Source organism: Equus caballus, chromosome 6 (assembly GCF_041296265.1).
Source record: "Equus caballus isolate H_3958 breed thoroughbred chromosome 6, TB-T2T, whole genome shotgun sequence".
NCBI lineage: Eukaryota > Metazoa > Chordata > Mammalia > Perissodactyla > Equidae > Equus > Equus caballus.
Genome location: NC_091689.1, coordinates 13,965,030 through 13,988,266, shown reverse-complemented (window position 1 = coordinate 13,988,266; position 23,237 = coordinate 13,965,030). Strand labels below are relative to the sequence as shown.

At 37.4% G+C, this 23,237-nt stretch overlaps 1 protein-coding gene across 7 annotated transcripts in view; it reads right to left on the bottom strand.

The window, feature by feature from the left end:
- The window catches only part of NYAP2 (neuronal tyrosine-phosphorylated phosphoinositide-3-kinase adaptor 2), a 257,163-nt gene extending 235,574 nt beyond the window's left edge, over positions 1 to 21,589 (bottom strand). For 2 of the 7 annotated variants that reach the window (XM_023642441.2, XM_070269342.1), the window contains exons 1-3: positions 21,021 to 21,589; positions 20,232 to 20,717; positions 11,859 to 12,095 (exon numbers count right to left, since the gene is read on the bottom strand). In XM_023642441.2, coding sequence (XP_023498209.1) covers positions 11,859 to 12,079 — 221 coding nt within the window. In that variant the 5' untranslated portion in view covers positions 12,080 to 12,095; positions 20,232 to 20,717; positions 21,021 to 21,589. Of the gene's footprint in view, positions 1 to 11,858; positions 12,096 to 20,231; positions 20,905 to 21,020 lie in introns of those variants that run through there. The other 5 variants (XM_070269340.1, XM_070269343.1, XM_001915660.4 and 2 more) reach the window with 5 other exon arrangements.
- Positions 21,590 to 23,237: the final 1,648 nt, after the last annotated feature.

Below are 23,237 nucleotides of genomic sequence, written 5' to 3'. Positions count from 1 at the left end.
AAGGTAATACTGGAGTAAAAGCAAGCATAGTAATAATAATATTCAAAGTAATAGCAGATATCAATTCTAAGCAGCTACAATGTGTTGGCTCCACCACTAGTTGCTCCATGTGTATTGTATCTTTATTTCTCGTAACAATGCACCAAAAAAATCATTGCTAATTAACAAACGAGTAAACTTAACTTTAAGAGTTAAGGAGCTTTTTACAGGTCTCACTAAAGCTAGGAAATGAAAGAAATTCCACCTTTTATTTTTATCCAGGAAATAAGACTTCCCCACTACTCAGTTACCCTCCCACTATCCACACACACATTGTTACTCCAAATTTCCATCTTACAGTGGGGTAATAATCTACAGGTTTATTGAAATACTCAAGAACAGAAAAAGTGCCCAATATGCAACAATTAACAAACTAGTTATCAATATCTCCATCATTGCAAAAAGCCCAGAGGTAAACGTTATCAACGCTAAGGATTGAATCTACCCGTTGTCAGAGCATTTTTTCTTTTCAAGAATGTCAAGTATTCTGCAGTCCTACATCTGCCTTTTATCTTGCTTCTTACATTTTAGGACTAAGACTATTATCTCTGCCCTAAACTAGAAGGCACATGAGAGTGTGGATCATGTAGCTCTTAGAATCAAGATCACTAACTCCACTAACTCTGTACAAAGGCAGAGACCTGCAGGCAATTGTTCATCCGCTTGGGTTAATCTCCATGCTTGCTCTCCTCTGGACAAACTTTTTTTTTTTTGAGGAAGATTAACCCTGAGCTAAATACTGCCAATCCTCCTATTTTTGCTGAGGAAGACTGGCCCTGAGCTAACATCCATGCCCATCTTCCTCTGCTTTATAGGTGGGACGCCTACCACAGCATGGCTTTTGCCAAGCAGTGCCGTGTCCGCACTCGGGATCCGAACTGGTGACCCCCGGGCCGCCAAGAAGGGGAATGTGCGAACTTAACCGCTGCGCCACTAGGCCCGTCCCTGGACAAACGTTTTTTAAAACTCTTTCTTCAAACTTAAATGTGTTGGTGTATAAGTTTTATAAAAGTATTTCAAATTTCTGTAAAATTACTCAATCTCTTACCTATAAATTATCAAAGATGAAACGTGAAATTCTTACAAATAACAAATCATTCGAAGCCTACTAGACATCTCAAAATTAATAGATCCAAAGCCTTTCTCACCCAAACCCTTCTTCCGCGGCCTTCCCCAACCCAGTTAGTGGGAATGCTATGCTTTTATCTTGCTCTCACACCCCACATCCAATCTGTCACCAAATTCCGTCAACTCTGCTTTCAAAATGCATCTCGAATTCCATCACATTTCCCTGTCCATGAACTCTGGTTCGCGCCACCATCTTCCCTCCTCACGATTGCTTTTACAGCCTCCCAACTGAGGTTCCTGCTTCTGCTTTTGCTGCTCCATGTAGCAGCCAGAATGATCCTCATTTTCATTACAGAAGTCAGATGACGGCATTCTTCCTTTCAAAACACCACAACCGATGTCTCATCTCGTCTCAAGTGAGTGACAGGCAATGTCCTGACAGTGAGCTCCATGTCCTGATAAGATCTGACCTTACTAGTTCTGACCTGATCTTCTAACCCTGTCCACCTCACTTGCTCTGTTGCAGACACACTGATCTCCATGCAGTTTCTCCAACATAGCGGGGATGCTCCCACTATCACCTCTTCTCTATATGCTCCTTCTTCTTGGAAATCTGTTGCCCTGGAGATTTGCATGGCTTAGTCTCTCTCTTACTTCAGGTCTTTACTACAATTTGACAGCCTCAGTGAGCCTTTCCTTGACCAACCTATGTAAAATTGCACACCACTGACCCTCGGTGCCCCGATTCAGTTTTCTTCATAGAACTCATCACATTTTAACTTACTCTATACTTATCTGTTTGTTGTCTGTCTCCTCACCCTACCCCCACCAGATCGTAAATCCCATGAGGACAATCTCTTTACTATTTTGTTCATTGCTTTATCCCAAGCACCTAAAACAATAGCTGATATATAATAGACATTCAATAAATGCTTAATGGAAATCTTCACATAGAAACAAAATAGCTATGCAACACACACAAACATCAGTCTAATAGGAAATTAAGAAGTCTCCTTGGTAACGCTCTTCTCCGTTGCTGAACCCCCTCACTTCTTATTCAAACATCAGGATTTGCAGAATGGTATACTTAACCCCAGATCAAAGACTAAAATGCAATTTACTAATTAAAATAATGGATTTTAAATGTTGGCCTTTTTCTTTTTAAAGCATCTCCCTTAAATATTTTATTGGAAATGCTTTTCTTAAAAAAAAAAAAGACGTTTTTCCCTTGCTTCCTGGCAGGCTAGTTACATTTATATTCTAGCACGAACATGAATATTCTGCCATGTATCTCCAAATAAGAAATTTATTGAGAATAACTTTTAACTAGAGGCATGTGTTTTGAGCAGAGATTCACTTTTGGAGGGGACCTGATTTTCCTTCTCCTCAATTCATGATTAAAATTAATTTCAAGGTGACCCATAAATTTATAATGAAGACGTTTTCTTCTGGCTACCTCAAAGTTGGACAGAAGCCTTGGAGCTATTTTATTAACATGCTCAGTCTCCACTCTAGCAGTTTCATCTGTTACATTAGACACGTTCTCTAAGCCATATTGCATTTTTGGTAGTTAAAAAATCCCCTGATTCATAGCCTTGCTCCATAATAATTCCATTCCCTTATCTGGGTCTTTGAACATTTCACAACGGCCATGTTTAGTTAAAGATTGAGAATATCCTCCGATAGCCTGAAGAGTATAAGAAACCGCCTAGACTAAAAACTATTGCCCAATTAATCTGTAACCATTATAAATATTTAACACGACTTCTAAAAGAACGATTACCTTAAATTTTCCAACGGGATTCTTTTCAATTGTTCAGGATGCCACAGATTTGGCTGTTTGGAAGGTCTACCCTTCACTGAAATTTCCTCAGCATTAGAAGAGCTTAATTCTCATGCCGACTGACTGGCCCATATGGGGTTATGTTCTGAAAAGCCCCTCCTCTTGCCGACATCTGTCTATTTATTTCAGATATGGAACAGACACTGGCATTCGTAAAATATGAAGTCAGCGCTAAGTCCAGGATATAGTTAAAGTTGAAACAACCAAAAGTATAAATAGCTCTCAGAAAGGTATGTGAGAAGAAGGAAGCTTACCCTAAAATGAACCCTTAAAGAGTCCTCTTTATGTGGCCTCTAATCTGTCCTGGCAGGTGATTGAATGAAAAACATAAAATCGCCTCTATGTGGGTGCAATGTGAATGGTGAGTAGCTGAACGCTAAAGTATGTATTAATCATCTTAAGACTGTGGTAACCCTTACTGAAAACTGTAGGCCAGCGGGACAGACACCATTTTGACTTACAAAGTGAACTGGCACAACAGCCAAAATGGACAAATGTGATGTCCTTAGGCTAAGTGGGGAAAGTTAATATTAATGAGCATAAGTGGTGTCCTTAGATATATGCTCATTAATATTAACTCTCCCCACGAGCGCTGGAAAGAAAATAGAACACTTTTAATAAATCAATTCATTTAGGATCAGCCTTGTAAATTTGGCTTCTGGCTCAATAAAGAGCAGTCAGCGAGGGATGGACAAGGCGAATTATTGAATTCTCTCTTCTAATCGTAGGGTTCTATGAATAAAAATCTCCCTCTGCATTTGACATTGTAGCCAAGATTACCCCAACGTCTGGACATCTTGTTTAGCTTTGAAAAAAAGAAAATCTGGGTGCACAATTTTAACATAAAAACAAGCAAAGCAGCTTGTGGTCCTCTAAAATGATTAATAGAAAAGTGATTGGAATTAATCACAAACGCAAAAGGAAGCTGAAATTAGAGAGGGTTATTAAGATACTGTCTGCTGTTTAATCTCGCCCCTTATCAACACATTAACCTTGTTTTCTCTGCCTGAGCACCGAGTCCTACAGCAAAATTAGGTCAGAAATTCACATCAGATCAGATCAGCTGATTCATTCCAGCAAAACCCTGACAAGCTACAGATTTGCGTTTCATTCTAGATGGGAGTATGGCTGAGGGCTTTTGGGGTTTGTTTCCTATGCTCTAACCATAGAAGCGATAGCTGTTCATAGACTGTTTCTAAATATTCTAAGACGAGCTGTAGAGTATTTTTAAAAGTTGACACAGTTGTGTTTGTTTCTGAACCCTGGTTCATTTAACTGTCCTCACTTCACCTGAGCGATGGTACTTCGACATCTGTTTTGATATGCAAAGAGGATATTTCATTTTGCTACGTTTCCAGTTCAAATAAGCCCAATGAGACTATCTGTTTGTGACCGAAGTAGCTATTCCTGCTGTACTGAATGGATGTATCATTCACTAAAATGCACTTCAATAAATGCTATTTCCATGATGTCTTCTTCCACAAATCACGAGTATGATTCCAGAAGCCATAACTATCTAAAGAGGATTTATGTAAGTGTTAACATTTATCTAATAAGAGCTTTCTGTAACTATGTCTTTGGATAATCATTTAAAATATTAACCAATTTGAAACTTTGGTATTGTAATTATTTGTCTTTTAGGTAGCAATGTTTCAGTGAAGGAAAAGCAAATGCTTTATTTTTATTTTTACTTTCTTTTTCTCTCTGGTCTAAAGGATGGAGTTTAATGGTCCTTTGTTCCTCTTTAACTAACAGAAATATCAAAACCTTCAAATATAGTTTCCAAGTATATATACTAAAATACAATTGCATGCGTTTTTTAAAGGAGCTGTGAGTAATCTAATTCCATTTCTGACTGTCACTTTTAAAGAGGAAATATAACCTCATATAGATCCCTTGAGGGAATCCACTGGGAATAGAGACTTTCCTAATCAGCCTAAGTCGTCCTTTGTGTCAGAGCCACTTTGCTACAGTTAAGAGCTGTCTTCCAGACTTGCAATGTTTGGGAAAATTTCGCTAATGTAGCATTTGTTTCATTAGAAAAAAAAAAAATCCAACCTCTTCCTATAATAGAAAACATACTCAGAAAGACATGTACTGGGAACAAATTTTCTTGTTTCTTTTTGTTTAAGGGATATTTCTTATTCTGTTTTCGAAATACTGTGCTAACAGTAAAATTAGACAGTGCAGGGACCAGTTCCAGAATCCAGAAAGAAAAATTTACTGGAAGGGAAGTCTCAAACCTAAGTGTGCTTTTGGTATACCAGATGGTCTTTTAATTGTCCATCTTCGTTAGTGAATATCCTGACTTGATGTCCCAAACAAGGTGTTACCTGTATGTAGTGAACTTTCAAAACAGGCCGTATGGTTACGAGCACACGCAGGTGCTGCCTTACAGGTTGTTTGTGGCCGGACACTGTTCTCATTGGTAGTCGCCTTCTTAATGGCTGGTGCTTGCACTGCATTAATGATTCAACACACCTATCGTTGCCGTTTCCTAAACATCCCTTTTCACCACCCCACACACCAAACTAGGGTTTTATGACCTATCTAGATTGAGCTCACTTGTTTGAAGCTGTAGGTTTTGGCTGTTTGTTTTCTTATAGGCTTTTTAATAAAAAGTAAATCTCATTTAACAGTGCCTGCACAAAACCATTAGGATTTAAAATAGCAGAAACGATGAGCTACTGAAATAATTTTTTCATTCTCCATTAACTTTTCTCCTTTAAGTCTTTCTCTTCCTTTCTTTCTCCCCAAATGTTATTTGGAGTTGTTAAGAAAAGCACTAACAATATCACTTTTTATTATTTAGCATTTTTCACCTAGTAAGCCTCGTCAGTAAAATCCCAGTTGAGAAATGGAAGTGAACGCACAAGAAAGTTTGTAGTGACAAAGGGCTCAAGTTCGTTTAAAAATAAATAATCGGGCTCAAGAAGCCTGAATGACTTAGAACACTGAGAAAGTGATGAGGGTATTTTTTTTCTAAGAACTCAGTGTTTTAAGCTTCCTAGCTTCAGCACAAAGGCATTTCAGCACATATGTGATCCAGAAGGTCAATCATACAAAATCCTATTTCCATTTTTTAAGCAATCTTTGGCAGTCTGCACATTTCTGAAATTGCAACTGGCATATTTCACAGAGAATTATCATCAATGCCTTTTCAAGGTCAAACATGCCCCATCTTTAGATTTTTAGCATTTACATTCTATATATTAAATCATAGTATATATTAAAGAAGGCATTCAGCAGATATGATAAAGAATTTTAATAGATTAGACTGTGTTCATTAACATCATGTTGAATTTTCTGTACAATTTGACATAAATTGTATATTAAAATATGTGTGAAATTTAGATGTGGATATTTTGCTTTTGTCCCTGTCCTTGGAACCCCAAAATGCCTGTGAGACCAGATTCTTGCTATGGAGTTTTCAAAAATGCTAAAAATATGTTTTCTAGTAGGAAAGTTGAAGTAATTCTAAAAACGTACTGTAAAGGTTTCCATAATATGTAAGACTATTATATTTTTAATTGTCAGAATCCCAGGATAGTGGTCACCATATGAATAAAATAAAATTGAATTTGGACATTACAATGGATACTGAGACAGGATAACTTGAGATATCCATTGCCCGTCTTGTCATAATGTCGTGCAAGGCCTTTGGTCTCCTCTTCCTTTTGTCCAATCATTTGTGGCTCCTTTCACTTTTCTCTCTCCAACCCCACTCCCAACAACATCCAGAGACTTCTACGTCTTCACACTGTACATGGGCTCTACTTTTGGGAAAGAAAGACATCAGAGAAATCTCACCAATTGAGGAGGCTTTACTAGGATTTTGTCCCTTCTAAAGATATTTGCACTTTAAATTAGGATTTCAGAAAAATATTTGGGGGAAGGAGTGTAGGAAAGAGTGGGAAGAGTTATTGATAGCAAGACACACACTACATCTTTCCATTCCTAGCACATGTAACAGCTGTGGACACAATAATGAAATGGAGTTTAGTATAGGATCAGCCAGGTTTGGGGCCTTTTCATGCGAGATCCATCATTCATTCATTCATCATTCATTCAATCTATATATTGTGGCATTCCTTCTCCTACAAAGGTTGGGTAATCTGTGCTCCTATCTTTAGATCCCGTCCCTTCCCACCTACTCAAGGACATAATCACAGTAATTTTTCCTTCCCTCTCCTAATTCATTAATGTTTCCCCTTCTATTGTAATCATTCATATCAACATTTTAAATAATCCAGTTTTCTCTCTTCTTAAAGGATGAAAATAGGAAAACAAAACTTCCATAGACCCCACTTCCCCCTTCAACTACTCTCCATATTTTTGAATTTTTTTTAACCTCAGAAGTCCTCAAAATAGTTCTCTATATTCTGTTTCAATTCCTTTCTTCCCACTTTCTCGTGAAGATAATCCCACTGGGTTTTACTCTCTGCACTCCACTGAAGCTGTTCTTGTCAACAACACCGACGTGGTAAAAGGCATTGGTCAATTCTCATGCTTCAACATATTTGCTCTATCAGTAAAATCTCTCTCTCTTCTTTAATCACTTTTGTCACTTCACTCTAAAGAGTCACTCTCCTTTGTGGTTCTTCTCTTGCTGGCTATTCTTACTAGATTCTTCTACTGTTCCTATTACGTAAGCAATTAGGTGCCTGAAGGAACAATCATGGGTGCTTTTATCATCTCCATCTTATTTTAGGTCCTAGGTATCCTCAACTAGGTTCATGACTGTGAAATCTATAGAATATGACTCTCATATTTATACCTCCAGCTTTGAACTCTACTATAAATCTTGGATCCAACTGTCTACACAGAATTCTCTGCTTGGATATCCAAAAGGGCTCACAAAATTGGCATACCAAAGCTGAGTTCCTATTCCCCCACCATTTCACCTAAACTTACTCCTCTTCTAGTCTTTACCAGATCATTTAGCGGAAACATCATTCTAGTTGTTCAGAAAAAAGCAAAACACAACATCAACAACGACAAAGCAAACTCGATAACCATCCTCAGTTCCTCTCTCTTACTCAACACTTACATCTCATTAATTATAAAATTCTAATAATGCCCATAATTTGATCATTTTACACCACCTTTACTGCCACTACCTTAGTCCAAACCATCATCCTCTCTCACCTGAATTATTGCAAAAGCTTTCTCTCTGCATTTCTTGCATCTAGCTTTGCCCCACTCATCTATTCAACACACAGAAACCAGAGTAATTCTTGTAAAATGTTCATTTAAGGCGTGTTGCACATCTGCTCAAAAATCTTCAACGATTTTTTTCTCCTTCAGAATAAAACACAAGAGCTTCTAAGACTTTACTTTACCTGGCAGCCCACTACAGTCTGAACATACAACCCCCCAGTCTTTGCCTTGGTCACTACATGATGCCTTGTCCTCTTCTCGGAACACATCAGATGTGTTGTTCCCTCTGCCTAGAATTCTCTTCCCGCAGGTGGCCATGTGGCTCACATCTCTAGCAGTACACTTCCAGTGTCTCACATCTCTGCTCAAAAGTCATTTGACTTAAGTGGCCTTGTCTGGTTGCTGTTTTTATCTCCTTTGCCTTGTTTCGTTTTACAGTGTAAAAAATTATTACCCACCTGTGATATATATTTATACATACCTATTTGTTTTGTGTTATCTCTCCTTTACTCTTCTCTCAGAATGTAATTCCCTTATAACCAGGGACTTTGTTCTGTCCACTGCTATCTCATTAAGATCTAGAACACTGCCTGGCACTTAGTAAAATTTCAATAAATATTTCTCCAATCAATGAATACATTTAACAGCAAGTATTTATTGAGCAATAAGTCGGCTTTAGGTTTTGTTCAAGAATTGTGTAGAAAAATAGAGTCGTTCTCATGAAACCTACCTTGTAGCTTGGACATCAGCAACCATGTCACTTGCATGCGTCGTTAACTCATTGCCTCTAGTCACCTTGACCTCAGGTGAGAGATGCCCTGTCTATCTTACTTGGCTCAGTGTCGTTTCTTGTTTCCAGGATTTAAGTCTTTCTGCTTTACCCCTATTTCATGGGTGGGGTCAAAATTCAACTTGAACATAAGCCCACTTTGCCAGGACGTGGCAGTCTGTTTACCTCTGGTTGGTGTCCTCATGTCTGGGAAGTTGGTTTATTCTTCAACTATACCCACATCTAGGGACAAATTCTGAACGGCCTTATCGTCTAAAATCCTACTGCCACTAGGTCACTCTGACATAAAGTACAACCCTTTATAACTCTCCTGTCAATAACACCAATTACTGTGGCAACAACAGCTCTGAAAGCAACCTAGTTATGGAATAAGAGGGACCTGGCTTCAGGCATGTGTGTTCCCAAGTCTTTGCTATACGTTCTGCCACGGAAATAATGGAAATGTACAATAACTGAATATTTATCTCATCAAATGCCAGACCCTAAAAGACTCTTGCTTCCTCCTGTTACCAGTGGCTTCTTCATTTTTCTCCTAGTCTAGTTATAGAAAGACAAACTGTGAATTTCAAACTGACAGGTTTTTCTCTCCCCACTTTGAGTCTTCACTCATTTGATACAAGAAAGAACGCTCGCACTCGAAAGAACTATTTCAAATGAACCATAGATGCAGATTAAAAACACACACACACACATACACACGGTGGGTGACTTACTCCTGTCTTTTGCTCTATTCCAAATAGGATTAAAGTTTTATCTTGTGCTGAGGCGGTGATGTGGAGGTAAATGTCTCGAGATCATTTGGGACTTCTTCAGTTCAATGTGTGATTTGAACTATCTTTACTTTTATGCCTTGTCACATAATTCTAGAAAATATTGCTTTATTATCTAGCAGGAACTAACTCAGATCACACAAGTGGATTTCCTGGACCTCACTTACCATGTAGTGACAGGGTTTTACTGTGTCTCCATCTACCTATATTACTGCTCCCATCCCTTGGACTTTAGACTGCTTTGGAATTGTTGTTGGTTTTGCCCCTTTGAACGCTCAACAGTACATCACCTAAAAATGCGCCAATTTTGCTGTCTTAGTATCTAGGAATCTTTCAATAGAAACTTTCTGAAGGTTGTTGATGAAACACAGAAGTGAATAGTACGGTGTTAAGCACACACTGTGAGTGCTCCATAAAATCTAATAGAACTACTCAACAAATAATTCTGTTTATGTGTTTATAGAAAAGAAGAAATTGTTGAGTTTTAATGCCAAAATTGAGAAACTTTAGGTTTTAGAGGTGATGTTACTTCAGAAATCACGTAGCCTACCCCATTGCTTTTTCGTGTGTGAGGAAGATTGGTCCTGAGCTAACATCTGTGTCAATCTTCTTCTATTTTGTGTGGGATGCTGCCACAGCATGGCTTGACAAGGAGGGCTAGGTCCGTGCCTGGGATCCCAACCTATGAACCATGGGCCACCAAAGCAGAGGGCACAAACTTAACCATTACATCACCAGGCCAGCCCTCCTTTGTTTTGAACTTTAGAAAACCGAGACTCATAAAAGTAAAGTAAAATGCTCACATACACACAGAAGTACTTCCATCAGAGTACTCCAAAGAAAAAAATTGTCTTAAGAAAGGACACTTAGTATATTCCAGAAAGGAATCTGTGATCCTAAGTGAAATTATGTAGAAATAACAGATAACATAGTCCTGAACAACAAATTAATTGACTTAAAGGCAAATATATGCAGTTGTGAACATGTTTATCAAGGACACAATTTTACAAACACTTTTATCCCTGGCAATAGAATAGATTTCCATTTTAATAGTCCAGGGAAAAATGATTACCCTCCTTCAAAATAATCCTCTACAAAATTTTTATTTTTTATTTGTAAATCTCTCTCCCTCTCCCCCTCCATCCTCTCATATAAAGTTATTTGCCATCAAATGATTGGAGTACTACATCCTTACCCAGCTTCTTTATAAGAATAAAGAGTTCATCTTAAAATAATATTTTCTTTTCCTTAATATTATAATGTTCACAGAGAGTAAGCAAAAGTATTAATGCCAGATCAGACGAAAAATCCACCAACTATCAATATAGCTTAACCATTATTATTCAGTTATCCAGCTAATTGACATGAATTAATTTTCTAAATTCTGCATCTTTCCACATAGCAAATGGACTCTACTGAAGAAACAGGACTTCATCAAACACAACATGTCTCTAGCTGGACGTCTATAAAACACACTCACACAGACACAAACACACACATACAAAACTCTGTAACATTCTTTTGAAAACTCAAAAGATGTACGTCCTTCTTTTGGCCTCAGTGTCCTAGGAAACTTAGCCTCCATCTGGAAGCTGCAATCTGGGGCTCATTTGCTCGTAGCTGGTAGGTTTTCCAGCATAAAAATCGTTTCATTTGGACCAAACTGGGGCACTTGGTACCAGACAAGAGATGTAACAGCCATAAAATTCTGCACAGAGAGCACACACTGAGGGTTCCACCTGCCCTCAGAGGCTCCCAGAATTCTAATTATTGACAAGTCTTTTCATAATCTAGGAAGAAGATGAACTCTATTATAAGGTAAGAACTACAAACAAATACCATTAAAGGTGAGAAGTTCCCCTCAAATATTGGCTATTAAAGTGATTGTGTGTTCCCTTGGGCTATCAAAAGATTGTTCGGTATGAACTTTTACCTAGAGAATATTGAGCTCTTTTCCCATCCCATCCACACCTGCATATGCACAACACACAAATAAACTACTTTTGTTAGCTAAGGCGAGGATCCTGTGGATTGCGTTTTTGTTATAGTTGAGGTACCATTTTCACTTTGTCTCATCAAGTCTAACTTTGACAAGCCTCTTCTTGACCAGTTGACAACATCACAGCCTTTGCAGAACTCACAGATTCCCTTCTGTGCACAAACTCGGAATAATTTTATTTATATTTACCGTTTTATTGCTTCTTCTTGTCTTCGGCGTTTTTCATTCTTCTCCTTCAAGTAGGCCAGGTTTGTTTCATTTCTCAAGCGATCATTCTCTCGAGCAATGTCTGATGCATTCTGAATAACCAAGCCATCATAGGCCTTCATCCCCATATCCTCGATATACTGGAGAAATGAGTCCAAAGGGTCTTCCTCAGGATTGGAACTCATCATCTTGGAGGATATCATGAAAAAGGAACACTTCCTGTGGGGTGAGAATACATTTTGCCCTTATCAAGAGTGGTAATGAAAGCAAGGTGCTGTTTATTCTCCCTACTATCTTGTCAGCCCCAAACTCCAAAGCTTATGTAGAATCTACTTGGAGAAAATATTTCAACAGAAATAACAATCGGAGGAGTTGAAATAACATGAAATGAATGTTGCCTGAGTAGAAAACACTCCCTCAGAGCAGCGAAATTAACAGATCAAAGGGCAAAGGTCTTGAGCTGAAAGGTAATGTGAGAGTGCAAATATTACGTGAGAAGATAAACGTTTGGTTTACATAATTAGAGTCATGATTTTGTTTCTCAAAAATGTGTTTTTATACCAATAAGATATATCAGATCCAAGCTTCATTTATTTCTGATAGCATAATGCCTTTTTTGTTCAAGTAAAATGATATAATTATTGGGGCTGGCCCCGTAGCCAAGTGGTTAAGTTCTGCTCTGCTGAAGGTGGCCCAGTGTTTCGTTGGTTCAAATCCTGGGCGCCGACATGGCCCTGCTCATCAAACCACACTGAGGCAACATCCCACATGCCACAACTAGAAGGACCCACAATGAAGAATATACAACTATGTACTGGGGGGCTTTGGGGAGAAAAAGGAAAAAAATAAAATCTTTAAAAAAAATGATATAATTATTTGGAATGAACTTTCTTATTCTAAGTTTTCCTTACAATTTTAAATTAAGATTTATGAATCTGAACCATTCATGTGAACTATAGCAGTAATCAAGGAAATACAGATTTCTGATATAAATCCTTTTGTAAATAATCCCTTTTGGACCCTCCATTATTTTCCAAAATGGTGCTCTATAATGGCTTCATACTCTAACTCAAACATCATAGATCACCAGGGCCACGTTAATCAATGACCAGTCTGATAATTCAAGCAGTGACAACTGTCATTATTGTTGCTACATGAAGATCTAAAAACTGAGGCACAGAAAGGATCACCTAAAAACCAAAACCAAATCAACACAACAACAAAAACATAGGCCTTTGAGCCAATACATACTCCCCTCACCTATAAAATGATGAAATAATAACTCCGACCTCCTATAGATGTGAAGATTAAGAGAGATGATAACTGTAAAGAGTTTTGCATAGAACTCAATGGTAATAAGCATATAATAAGGTTAGCAAATATTATCATAATAAAAGTACAACAGGAAGATTGGCAGCAATAGTAATGTCAAATGTGTATATGTGTATAGATGGATGGGTGGATGGATAACCAGCATGTTAAGAAAATCAGCATGCCTTGAAGCAGAGCTATCCAATGAATCATGGAAATCAATGAAGCCAGGGGATAGAGAAATTATGCTGTAATCAATCAAAAATAGAACCGAAGTTTAATTAATTACATACAAGATGAGAGTTTTATCCTTCCAGCTTAATAAGGCTTACTGTGTTCAACTGCATATTCACGGTGGTATAGGAAACTACTATAATTGAGTCAGATTGAAAAATCAAAAGCGAAATCAATTAACAAGGGAAAAGAGTTGGCCATTTAAAAATTGCAAATTACCTTTACATCTTTTACTTTCTTTAAAACACTCAGAAAGATATTTTTAAAATATCACCTCAACTAGTTAATGTAGAAGTCCTCGACTTTCATTCTTACCATTACAAATCATTTTCATTCTGGTTTTTTTACAAGTATAATTGTGTTCCATAACCTAGATCGTAGCTATGGAAACTTCACTGCTTATCATTTCAGCTGCCAGTCAATCCATACGTTATTTGAAACCTCTTCTGAATTTGAGGATTTATTTCCCAATCTGTAAGAAATTGTTGGAATTAGAGAATAGACGAATTGTTTGTTGATTCATGATGTTTGTTTTAAGTTTTATTATATTTGTTTTGCTTTTAAGCCATAATGGCTTGGCAAACGAAATAGTCCTTTAATACCAACCATCTAATGTAACTGAATTGTATTTTAATATCAGTCCATCAGATTAGATGATTAAGTGCTGGGCATTCATAGGAATAAAAAATTACAGTGGCCAATGATTGCGATTTTTGGGAAAAAATACAAGAACATGATTGTCAGAGAGCTAAAGCATTACCGTTATTGGCAATTCACTTCTCCTAAGGACTTCAGGACGAGGAGCGCCTGGATAAAAAAAAGACCTGCATAACTTTCTGGCAATTAATTCTTCCATAGCGAAGCAAGCAAGTCAGTATTACAAGGATTTTAGAGACAATGCCTCGGGGTGGAAGGTGATCACGCCCACTTGGCCCTGGAGCAAAACTGTCTATTTCCCATTGTGTGTGGCATTGCCCAAAAGTTTTTATTTCTTTCCTTAACTTTTCCTCCCTTCCAAGGAACACCAGAGATTCTTTATACAGTTTATATAATCCAAATATTAGCTAGGTTAACTGTGTCCCTCTGAAAATTAATGATCTTCCTAAGTGGTCTTTCAAATTGCCTGCAGTTTAAATTATGTTTAGTCTGAGAAAATATTAAATAACATTATCAAAAAAAATTTGTGCTGTGGAAAGTTGTATTATGAGATTTTTTTTTAAGTTGAGATGAAAATTTGGGGGATGAAATCTAGCCAAACCTGATAGTAATGAAAAATGGATGAATGTGAACATGCTTACGTCTTCCAGGTTAGAGCAATATCTGACTCTATGGTCACTGGTTCACTCAAGTATTTCTTGAGTGTCTGTTATGAACTAGGTGCTGATAAAGGCAGAATTGCGTCCCTATAGACACTCACATTGCAGCATAAGAGCACAATAAATAAACAATTGCAATACAGTATGACAAGGGCGCTGATTCAGGTGGCAATAGTGGCATTCATTAGTTTGTCATGGTTACGATCACTATTCTTGGGGATGAACATGGAATACTTTTCAACAGTTATATCGAGTCATCAAAAATAAGAATAAAAATTAAAAATGGAAGAGCGCTGCCAACGTTTAAGCATCACACTTATCGGCTTCCCTGTCTACAAGTGAAAGGTAGTTTGCAATGTAGGGGGGCAGTGAGGCACTCCTGAAGAACATAGATGAGAATTTGAGCGGGATGGCCTAAACATCCCAACGAAGGCACCCCTAGATCTATGACTTTGTGCAAGTTAAACTGCAGTTTCCACGTTTTTAAAACTTGTGGTTGGAAGACCAGTTACCTCCTTATGTTGTGAGGATTCAGCTAGAAAATATACGCAAGTGGTCAATAACTATGACCTTAATTATCAGTCACTAACATTACTATTAGATATTTTCCATAATTCTCAACTGTGGCCAAGATTACGTTTAGTAATAACTCCTCGATAAACATATTTTTACTTTGAAACATACGTGAACAGAATGTTTAGTGTATTTCAACTTTCTTAGTCATTGATGTGCAAATGGAAGCCATGAAAGTAATTAACAGATTTGTCCACTAACCAAAGGCACAGTGTAGACAGACCACTTATCCATTCTGCCCCATTTTCCACATCTAGAAAATAAGGACTTTGGGACATAAGAACCACAAAGCTCATCACACCTCTCAAACATTTGGACTCCACCCTTCCAAGCCAAAGGTTGTTTCTCAGGCAACTGAACTATGAATAAAGAGACTCATGGCCTCACTAAAGGAGAGCAGACCTTATGTTCAGTGTCTACGTCATTACAACTGCTACCATTTCCATGCAGTGAGATCCTATGGACAAGTATGCTCAAAAATCTTTTTGTCTTTCAGAAATTGATGTTTATGGCTAAGATAGATATTGAATGAGGTATGTTTGTTACCACTAAAGACTTGGCTGAATTTTGACTGTTGGATGTTAAATTAAGTTCATTTCTGGCCCTTGAACAACAATCCTATACTGTATACAGCCTTTTATAGAGGCTTGTCTTGAGCACCTAATTCCTAACGTCGGCATCTTAGAAGACTGTAGTTAAGAAGCACGTGGGCTCCTCTCCTTAAGGCAGCATCTCTAGATATATCACAATAAATAAGAGAGTCTACCCTACTAGACCTCAAGTTATTTTGTGGGATATTTGTAACAACAGAGTGGGTAAGATTGAAGGGAAACTTTTGCATTTTTACGAGTAGCCCTTTCATTTGAACAGGTAGGTGACTGTAGCCATTTTTGCTGAAAACAAATTAGACATTTTAGCCCCCCCTAGAGCATTGGTTGGAAGCGAACATCCATAGTCTTCACCCAAAAGGCAGATATGTTTTCTTTGGAACGGCATTGATTCAAACAGTGCAAGACTTTTGTGTATGTGTTTTTTTTCTTGGAAGTTGTGACCAATATTTTAAAAAAATATTTAAAATAAAAACTCTCCCAGGAGAGCACCTAAAATGACCGAGATCAGAATTCACAAATCACAGATAGCTTCATGTCTTCACTTTACACCTATCTTTCACTGCTGTATTCTGCATTCATAAGAGATTCCTTTTGTCTAGTTTCTGAATTACTGTATTTAGAATCATTGCCATTCTAATAAAAGCTACAGATGTTGGTTTACATACAACTATATGTTTAACTGTTCAGCTTTATTTTATTTTATTCTTTCACTTTTGTTATTTCCTATTGACCACACCCTTCAGAAAGATTACTTTGTATAATACTCTGACTCTTCCCAAAATTTGAAATCTCACTCCACTCAGCTAAGATGAACCAACTTAAAATGGTGTGATTCAGATCATATTTAAAATATTAAGCATTTTAACTTTTTATGGAATTAACCATTTCCTTATTTCTTTTGTGTAAAATCCTCACTGTGCCTCACCAATGCTGAGCCCAGAGCCGAAAGTAACATTGCACTTCTATATAATTGTTTCCACTGAAATAAAAGTATCCATTACATATATATGCAGAGCGTAAAATATACCTAAGGATATCCAAATAGAATCCATAGAAAATAAAACATTCACTTCCTTTTTTCTCTTTCTGTAGTCACAGCTTGCATCCAGGAAACTCAAGAAGCTGAGATACTACATGACTTTTAGTGGTAAAGCAAAAAAAATTGGGGTATATTTTGAGAAATAAATGTATGCAAAAACATTAACTAAAATCATACATTTACATGGGTTATTCTCTTTGTAGATTAAGGAATCAATTTTGTGTGGCCTCAATTTACCAGAGGATATTTAATGTGGCACTAACTGGTGTCGATCTTGGGTACCCCCATAGTAGAGAGGCTTTTGGTTAATAATTATAGGCTGTTTTTGAAGAAAAGGTGTACAAGAGAGTCAAATAAATATTAGGCATGCCATTTTCTCATACATGTTAACGTATTTCGCTTTCCTTTTCTTAAACTTCGGAACAAATTCCTCCTTTAGTGTAACTTCATGCAGTGTGACATCAACCACTCTGGCTCCTTAAGGACTGGCTCAGGTGGGTGTGGACACTGACTTCTCAGATAGAGCCTTTCTGTCGACCATTTACCATCATTTACCAAAAGCAGGATTCTAAGATAACTGTATCATCTGTGAATTAGTCCACTGGCCCTCACGGGGACTAGTTCTTTTTGCTCTTCTTAAAATGTTTGCTCAGTGTTTCTGAAGTGGAGCTGTTCTCCATCTGAAACTTTGATTTTCCAAGATACAAAGTTGTGAAAACTCCATTAATCCAGATAATTTCTACATATACTGAGCTGTAGAGGAAGAAAAATCTCTTCTTTGGGAGAGAACTGTTCCCAAATTCTTAAAGTTCTATAAGTTTCTTACATTTTCAGTCACGATTAACCCTGTAAGATAACGTTCTAGCTAAAATAAGGTGAAGCTTATTTTGTGCCATCATTATGCTGCTATTTGTGTTAACTGGGAAAAACAAAATACATCCAAGGAAATAAATTTCCCGATGGAAAGCCTAGACATTTTGCCTTCATTTCACACTTATGTTTTTCATTTTATTTGCACATGGGAAAGTTTTCCAGTCCCCACTCCTACTCATTTCTGAGGTTTCAAACCACACCTGTCTCATTGCTGTGTGGAAGTTACTAGAATTTGAGTTATTAAAATTTGATTTTTCCTCCCACTTGAATCATTGCATCTTCTCCGGGAAAGAATTCTACTTTGCCTAGTAGTATCAGTTTATCCAAATAAAAGTTTCCCAAGGCAATTTTGACTATATTTTTGTTCAGCAGGAGAAAAAGATCTTTTACATTTTCTGCATGTACTCAGACCGATTTGAAAACACATTGTGAAAATATAAGTATTTAAATAATCAGGCTTCATATACATATGTAAAATATGTATGCAAATTAATATCTAAAATCTGCTGACTTCACATAGGACCAAATCAACAGACTAAATTGCCTAGTTCTAATCCATAACCTATGTAAACCATGTCAAAATTGTTTTTCTGATAAAATCTTATAATGTCAAAAATAAGTCCTATAATTTCACTTTGATTTTGCTTGAAATCCTACCCTCCACCCCAAAATGGTCACGCTCATTTTCTCATTCCACTGTCATCAAAATGCAGCTGTCTGCCCAAAATGGGAAATGTTAGAGTTAAAACCAAGAGAGCTTGTTGAAGTAGCTACAAAGACACTGATTGCTTTTTCCCGGAAAGCAGATTACTCTGTAGAGAGTTTTTCTCCACTATCTCCCTTCCCAAAATGGGTAAAATGAGCATAGATCATGTAGTATCATCATAAATCGGATATTCCTCCCAACTTCCAGGTTGTCATGGTGCTATTTGCTTATGGTCTAAAAAGACTGCACATTTCACTAGTCTTAAGGACTCATGCAAAATGTCAACGGCTAAGTACTTTTTTGAGCCTTCCGCCAACTGTTTCCAAATGCTTACAAGGCAGTATTTGCAAAGTAGACATAGTCAGTATAATTGCTGACTGGAGCTACAATAGAAACCATCTAATTGAATTGGGAGCCTATGACTTATTTATTTTTTAAAACAATATCCAACCTTTGTGTCTCTAGGGTATTTACTCTTCTCTCTCTAAACTTTACAGATGCTTCAAGTCCTTGGGCTTCTCTATAGTTCCTTGTGAAGTTGTGGTGTTTTCCTCAGGTCTATTTCCACTAATTTTCTCAGCTGCCAATGTCCTTCACAGAATCCCCGTCTTTGCTGAGTTGGCAAACATATGTTGCACTTTCCACAGAAAAACTAAATATTTTCAGCATTTGTGGCTCACATTTTATCATATTAATTTATTTACCACTTAACAATATGGAAAATAAATTGGAGAACTGTTTAAAATGTGAAGAATTAGGAGAGGAGTTAGTTTTCACTCTGGTTCTACAGTCATTATTCCACGGTACTTTGTTATAAATTCGTGCATGTTAAAAATAACCAAAACTACATTTTGTAACCTCTTCAATTGGATTCCCTTATTTGGGGGCTATATCTAGAAAAAAGAATTCAGTTCTACGATACCAAAACAACTTTAGGATTTCCTAATGGAAATGAACAATATTATTTCTTGTAATAGTTCTTCCTGATAGGAAATACCTACATTTCTTACATTTAAAATATTGCTGGCAGTTGGAAAAATTAGAATAGAGGCACCCCAACAAAGTAAGTGTGTCTCAAGTAAAACAAGTTCCCCTAAAGGTCTATAGAAAATATTTATTGTGATGAGAATAACGATATCTTCCAGATGTAGAGTGGTATTAAAATACGCGCTTCTCAAAGAGGTTTCTGTCTAACTAGTTAGGAAGAAGCAGTTGCAGCTTTGGTGTATGTCTGATTTGGATTTTTTTTTTTTTGATACTGTGCCTTTTTTTTTTTGAGAACACTAAATTGGGCTGACACAAAGGTGCAAAGAGACTGGTGTAAAATATTTATGGTATGGAATAACAGATAAATAGCTAGCATGCACAACATGAATGCCAATTAATACTCTGGAAATATTTTCAATGCTTTTAATAATTCAACATGGCTTATTTTACCAAGGAAAATCTATTTTAACTATTTCTGTGGTAGTGTAACAAAGTGAATAAGAAGATACAAAACAGCCTGAGGCTCATTAAAGCCCTGGATGCCTTTGCTGTGGCTTTATTTCTGCTCCACCTAATAAGACAGGCAAACTTCAGCATTAAGTATATCCAGCTAAAATCCATTCCATTTCATAACCAGATTGCTTGATCTATTTAGTGCTGGATTCAATTAGCATGCTTAGAGAATCTGAAAAATGAGATACATACCAAAATTTAAGTCCCCAGGGAGAGCTAAGTGCAATAATCAGAAGGTGACTTGTGTCTGTCAGAGCCCTCTCTCACGGTTGATCTCAGGGCAGTTCTGTAGGAGTAATCCAGCACCATAAGAAATAGACTTGTAGTTCAGCTCAGTTTTTCTTCAATTAAAGTGCATTGTACCTGGATGGGAAAAGTGTCCACTCCCGGATTCTTCATCACTAGAGATCAGAGCATTCTTGATGGTCTTCCTATCAGATAAAATGGCCTTTAAAGTTTGCTAGGAAAATGCGGTGGCAGAAGACAGGTGCTTGCTTCCTTAAATCGACATTCAGAGAAAAGAGGGCATAGCTAATGGGTGGGGATGAACACAGAGCCCCTCTCCTTCCAGGTCCAGCAGGAAAGAAATTGAATGATTTTACCCACTTTGCTACACAGATGATTACAAGACTCGAAGCAATCACCCAGGCTGGCTAAGGTGCCTCATTTGATTATATTCTGTGAAGACAAAAATAAATGAAAACAAAAAATCAGAAACATCCTTTCTAAATATCTCCTTTCAGCCAAAAAGATGCTCTTTCTCATTGCCACTTACATACAGAAGGTTTGGAGCAGCCTAGCTTGTGGCATCGTCCCTCCCCCGTGACAACCAGCTCTCTCTCTCTCATTCTCTCTCTCTCTCCCCTCCCTCCCTCCGTGCCCCTGACTCCCTCCCTTCCTGCTTCTCTCTCTCCTCTCCAGCTGCCTTAGTCTGTTGATGCTGCTGCTGATTAATCAGGGATTCTGAAACAAAGAACCTACCTTCTGAAATAAGCAGTAAGCTTTCTTCTCTGTTTCTGCACTCCGTCTGCATTGAACGGCAAAGCTGCCAGCATTCTAGCACCTTGGATAGTTCCTGCTTACTAGGCCCATTGGAAAAGGGAGGAGAAGAAGCAACTGAAGAAATGACAAGAAACCCGAAAGCAGCATCGTTCTACTTCGGATTTCGGCTCCCTGGGGCTTCCCATCCTCATTAAAGGCCTCACATCTAGGCAACAGAACCTCTCTCTTTTATCTATCTGAGCTGAAGTCTGATTAGTAGATAATAAAATGAAAAGAGGATAAAGAAACCCCTTCATTTATATCCACTACAACACTAATTCAGTCTTTATGGAGAAGAAAAATATAAATCCATCAAAAATAAATGTTCTTACTACAGAGGATGTTTAAGTTATAAGCTTTTCACCCCTGGCATGGCTAATGAAAATGAGCAACAACTTAAAAGGAACATCCAGATCTCAGTTTGATACCCTTATTTGATATCAATTTTGCCTCCACCCTCCCTGCACAGCGGAGCCAGGCACACAATTACTGCTGACGTACCTCAGGCTGCTGCTTGGGGAAAGAGGGGAGGAGCCTTTTAACCTCATCAAAACAGCTTCATGCCACCTGCTCCCATGGCATGAGAACAAAACTAGCCCACTTAGAAAGAACATGCACAGGGCACACGTATGTTGAAGAAAGGTCTCACTCGGAGTGCATGTTATTTTATTAAAGAAAATAAGATGTGGATTAACCATGGCATGTGTGTACTAACTCCTATAGACTCACTGTTGAAATTATTTGGTCATCCTATTTCTTACATTTCCTGAGGACTATCCTCATTCTGTCCTTACTATCCAGCTGAATATACACACATATACCATGTTATATAATACAACCTATATATATGTATATGTGTGTGCGTATGTATGTGTGTGCATATATAAATATATTTTGTGCACACATACACACACACATATATATACATCAAGTCCTAGGTTTTTATTTAACCTACTTTTCCTTAGAGTAAAAAGTGTAACGAAGTATAATGTAGATGTTTAAAGTGTAAGTTGGTACCATGGTAAAAATAACAATAAGCAATACATTTCTGCTTAATTTGGGCTAAAATATCAATTCTGAGAGGAAAAAAATGAGCTTATTATTCAATAGTGACCTGTAGATTTTTTCCTGTCACATTCTTTTCCAATAACTCTTATCGCAAATTACCTTCACTCGCAAGCTGATTTTCCCCAGGGTTATCCTAAACATCTAAATTCATAACTAATTTCTTAGAAAAATGTGTTCTGAATGTAAAGTAATTTTTCATGCATCAACAGACTACAAAAAATACTAAATTTAAGTTCACCTTCCTGATTCTTAAATACCATCTGAGACCATAGTACAATTTTGGGAATTTTGTTTTCTTAACTTGTAAATATCTGGGGGAAATAAGATCAACGTATTTCATTACTATAAGATGTTCACTTTTCACAGGTCCTAAAGTGCATTCCTAAAGTGCATCATGTATGTCACTTATTTTCTGGTCTTTGTGTATTGCTTTTTGGTGGAACAGGACATCTGTTTAATGCACTCTAGAAGGTTAGATAGATGAAAAGAAGGAAGGAAAATATAATTGGGAAAGAGAAGAGGTGACATCTCTCTCTCCCTCTCTCTCCCCCACACACTCACTCTCTCTCTCCTTCTCTGTCTTGTGAAGATTCAAAAAACTTAACACCTGGTAGAAAAGAAAAGTGCCTCAAGTACCACTTACAAACTAGGAGCAGACACCACACTTTGATCAAGAGGTTGAGTAAATGGATGATTACCTTTGGTAGTCAAGAGTTCTCATAAAAGTTGTCTTTCAGCACATGACTAAAAGCAGAAAAGATTCTTTATCAGGAAATTACATGACAGATATTCTAGAAAGTAGAAATACTTCACCATGACTGTTAATTCTATCAGGTTTGGGGGGCTATATTTTTGAATTATAGACAGCTTGAGTAGACACTTGTGTAAAGCCCATTTCTACACATGAAAAATTAATGCTCAGGGAAGTATACTCACTTGCTTTAGGCCTCACACTTATTGGCTCATTGGGATTAGGATCCAAGGTCACTGGACTGAATGTGCATCTCATCATCTGTGGCCAACACAGTGGTTCTCAGTCACCTTGATACCACATACCAGGATAATTTTAAATAAAGTAACGAGAGACTG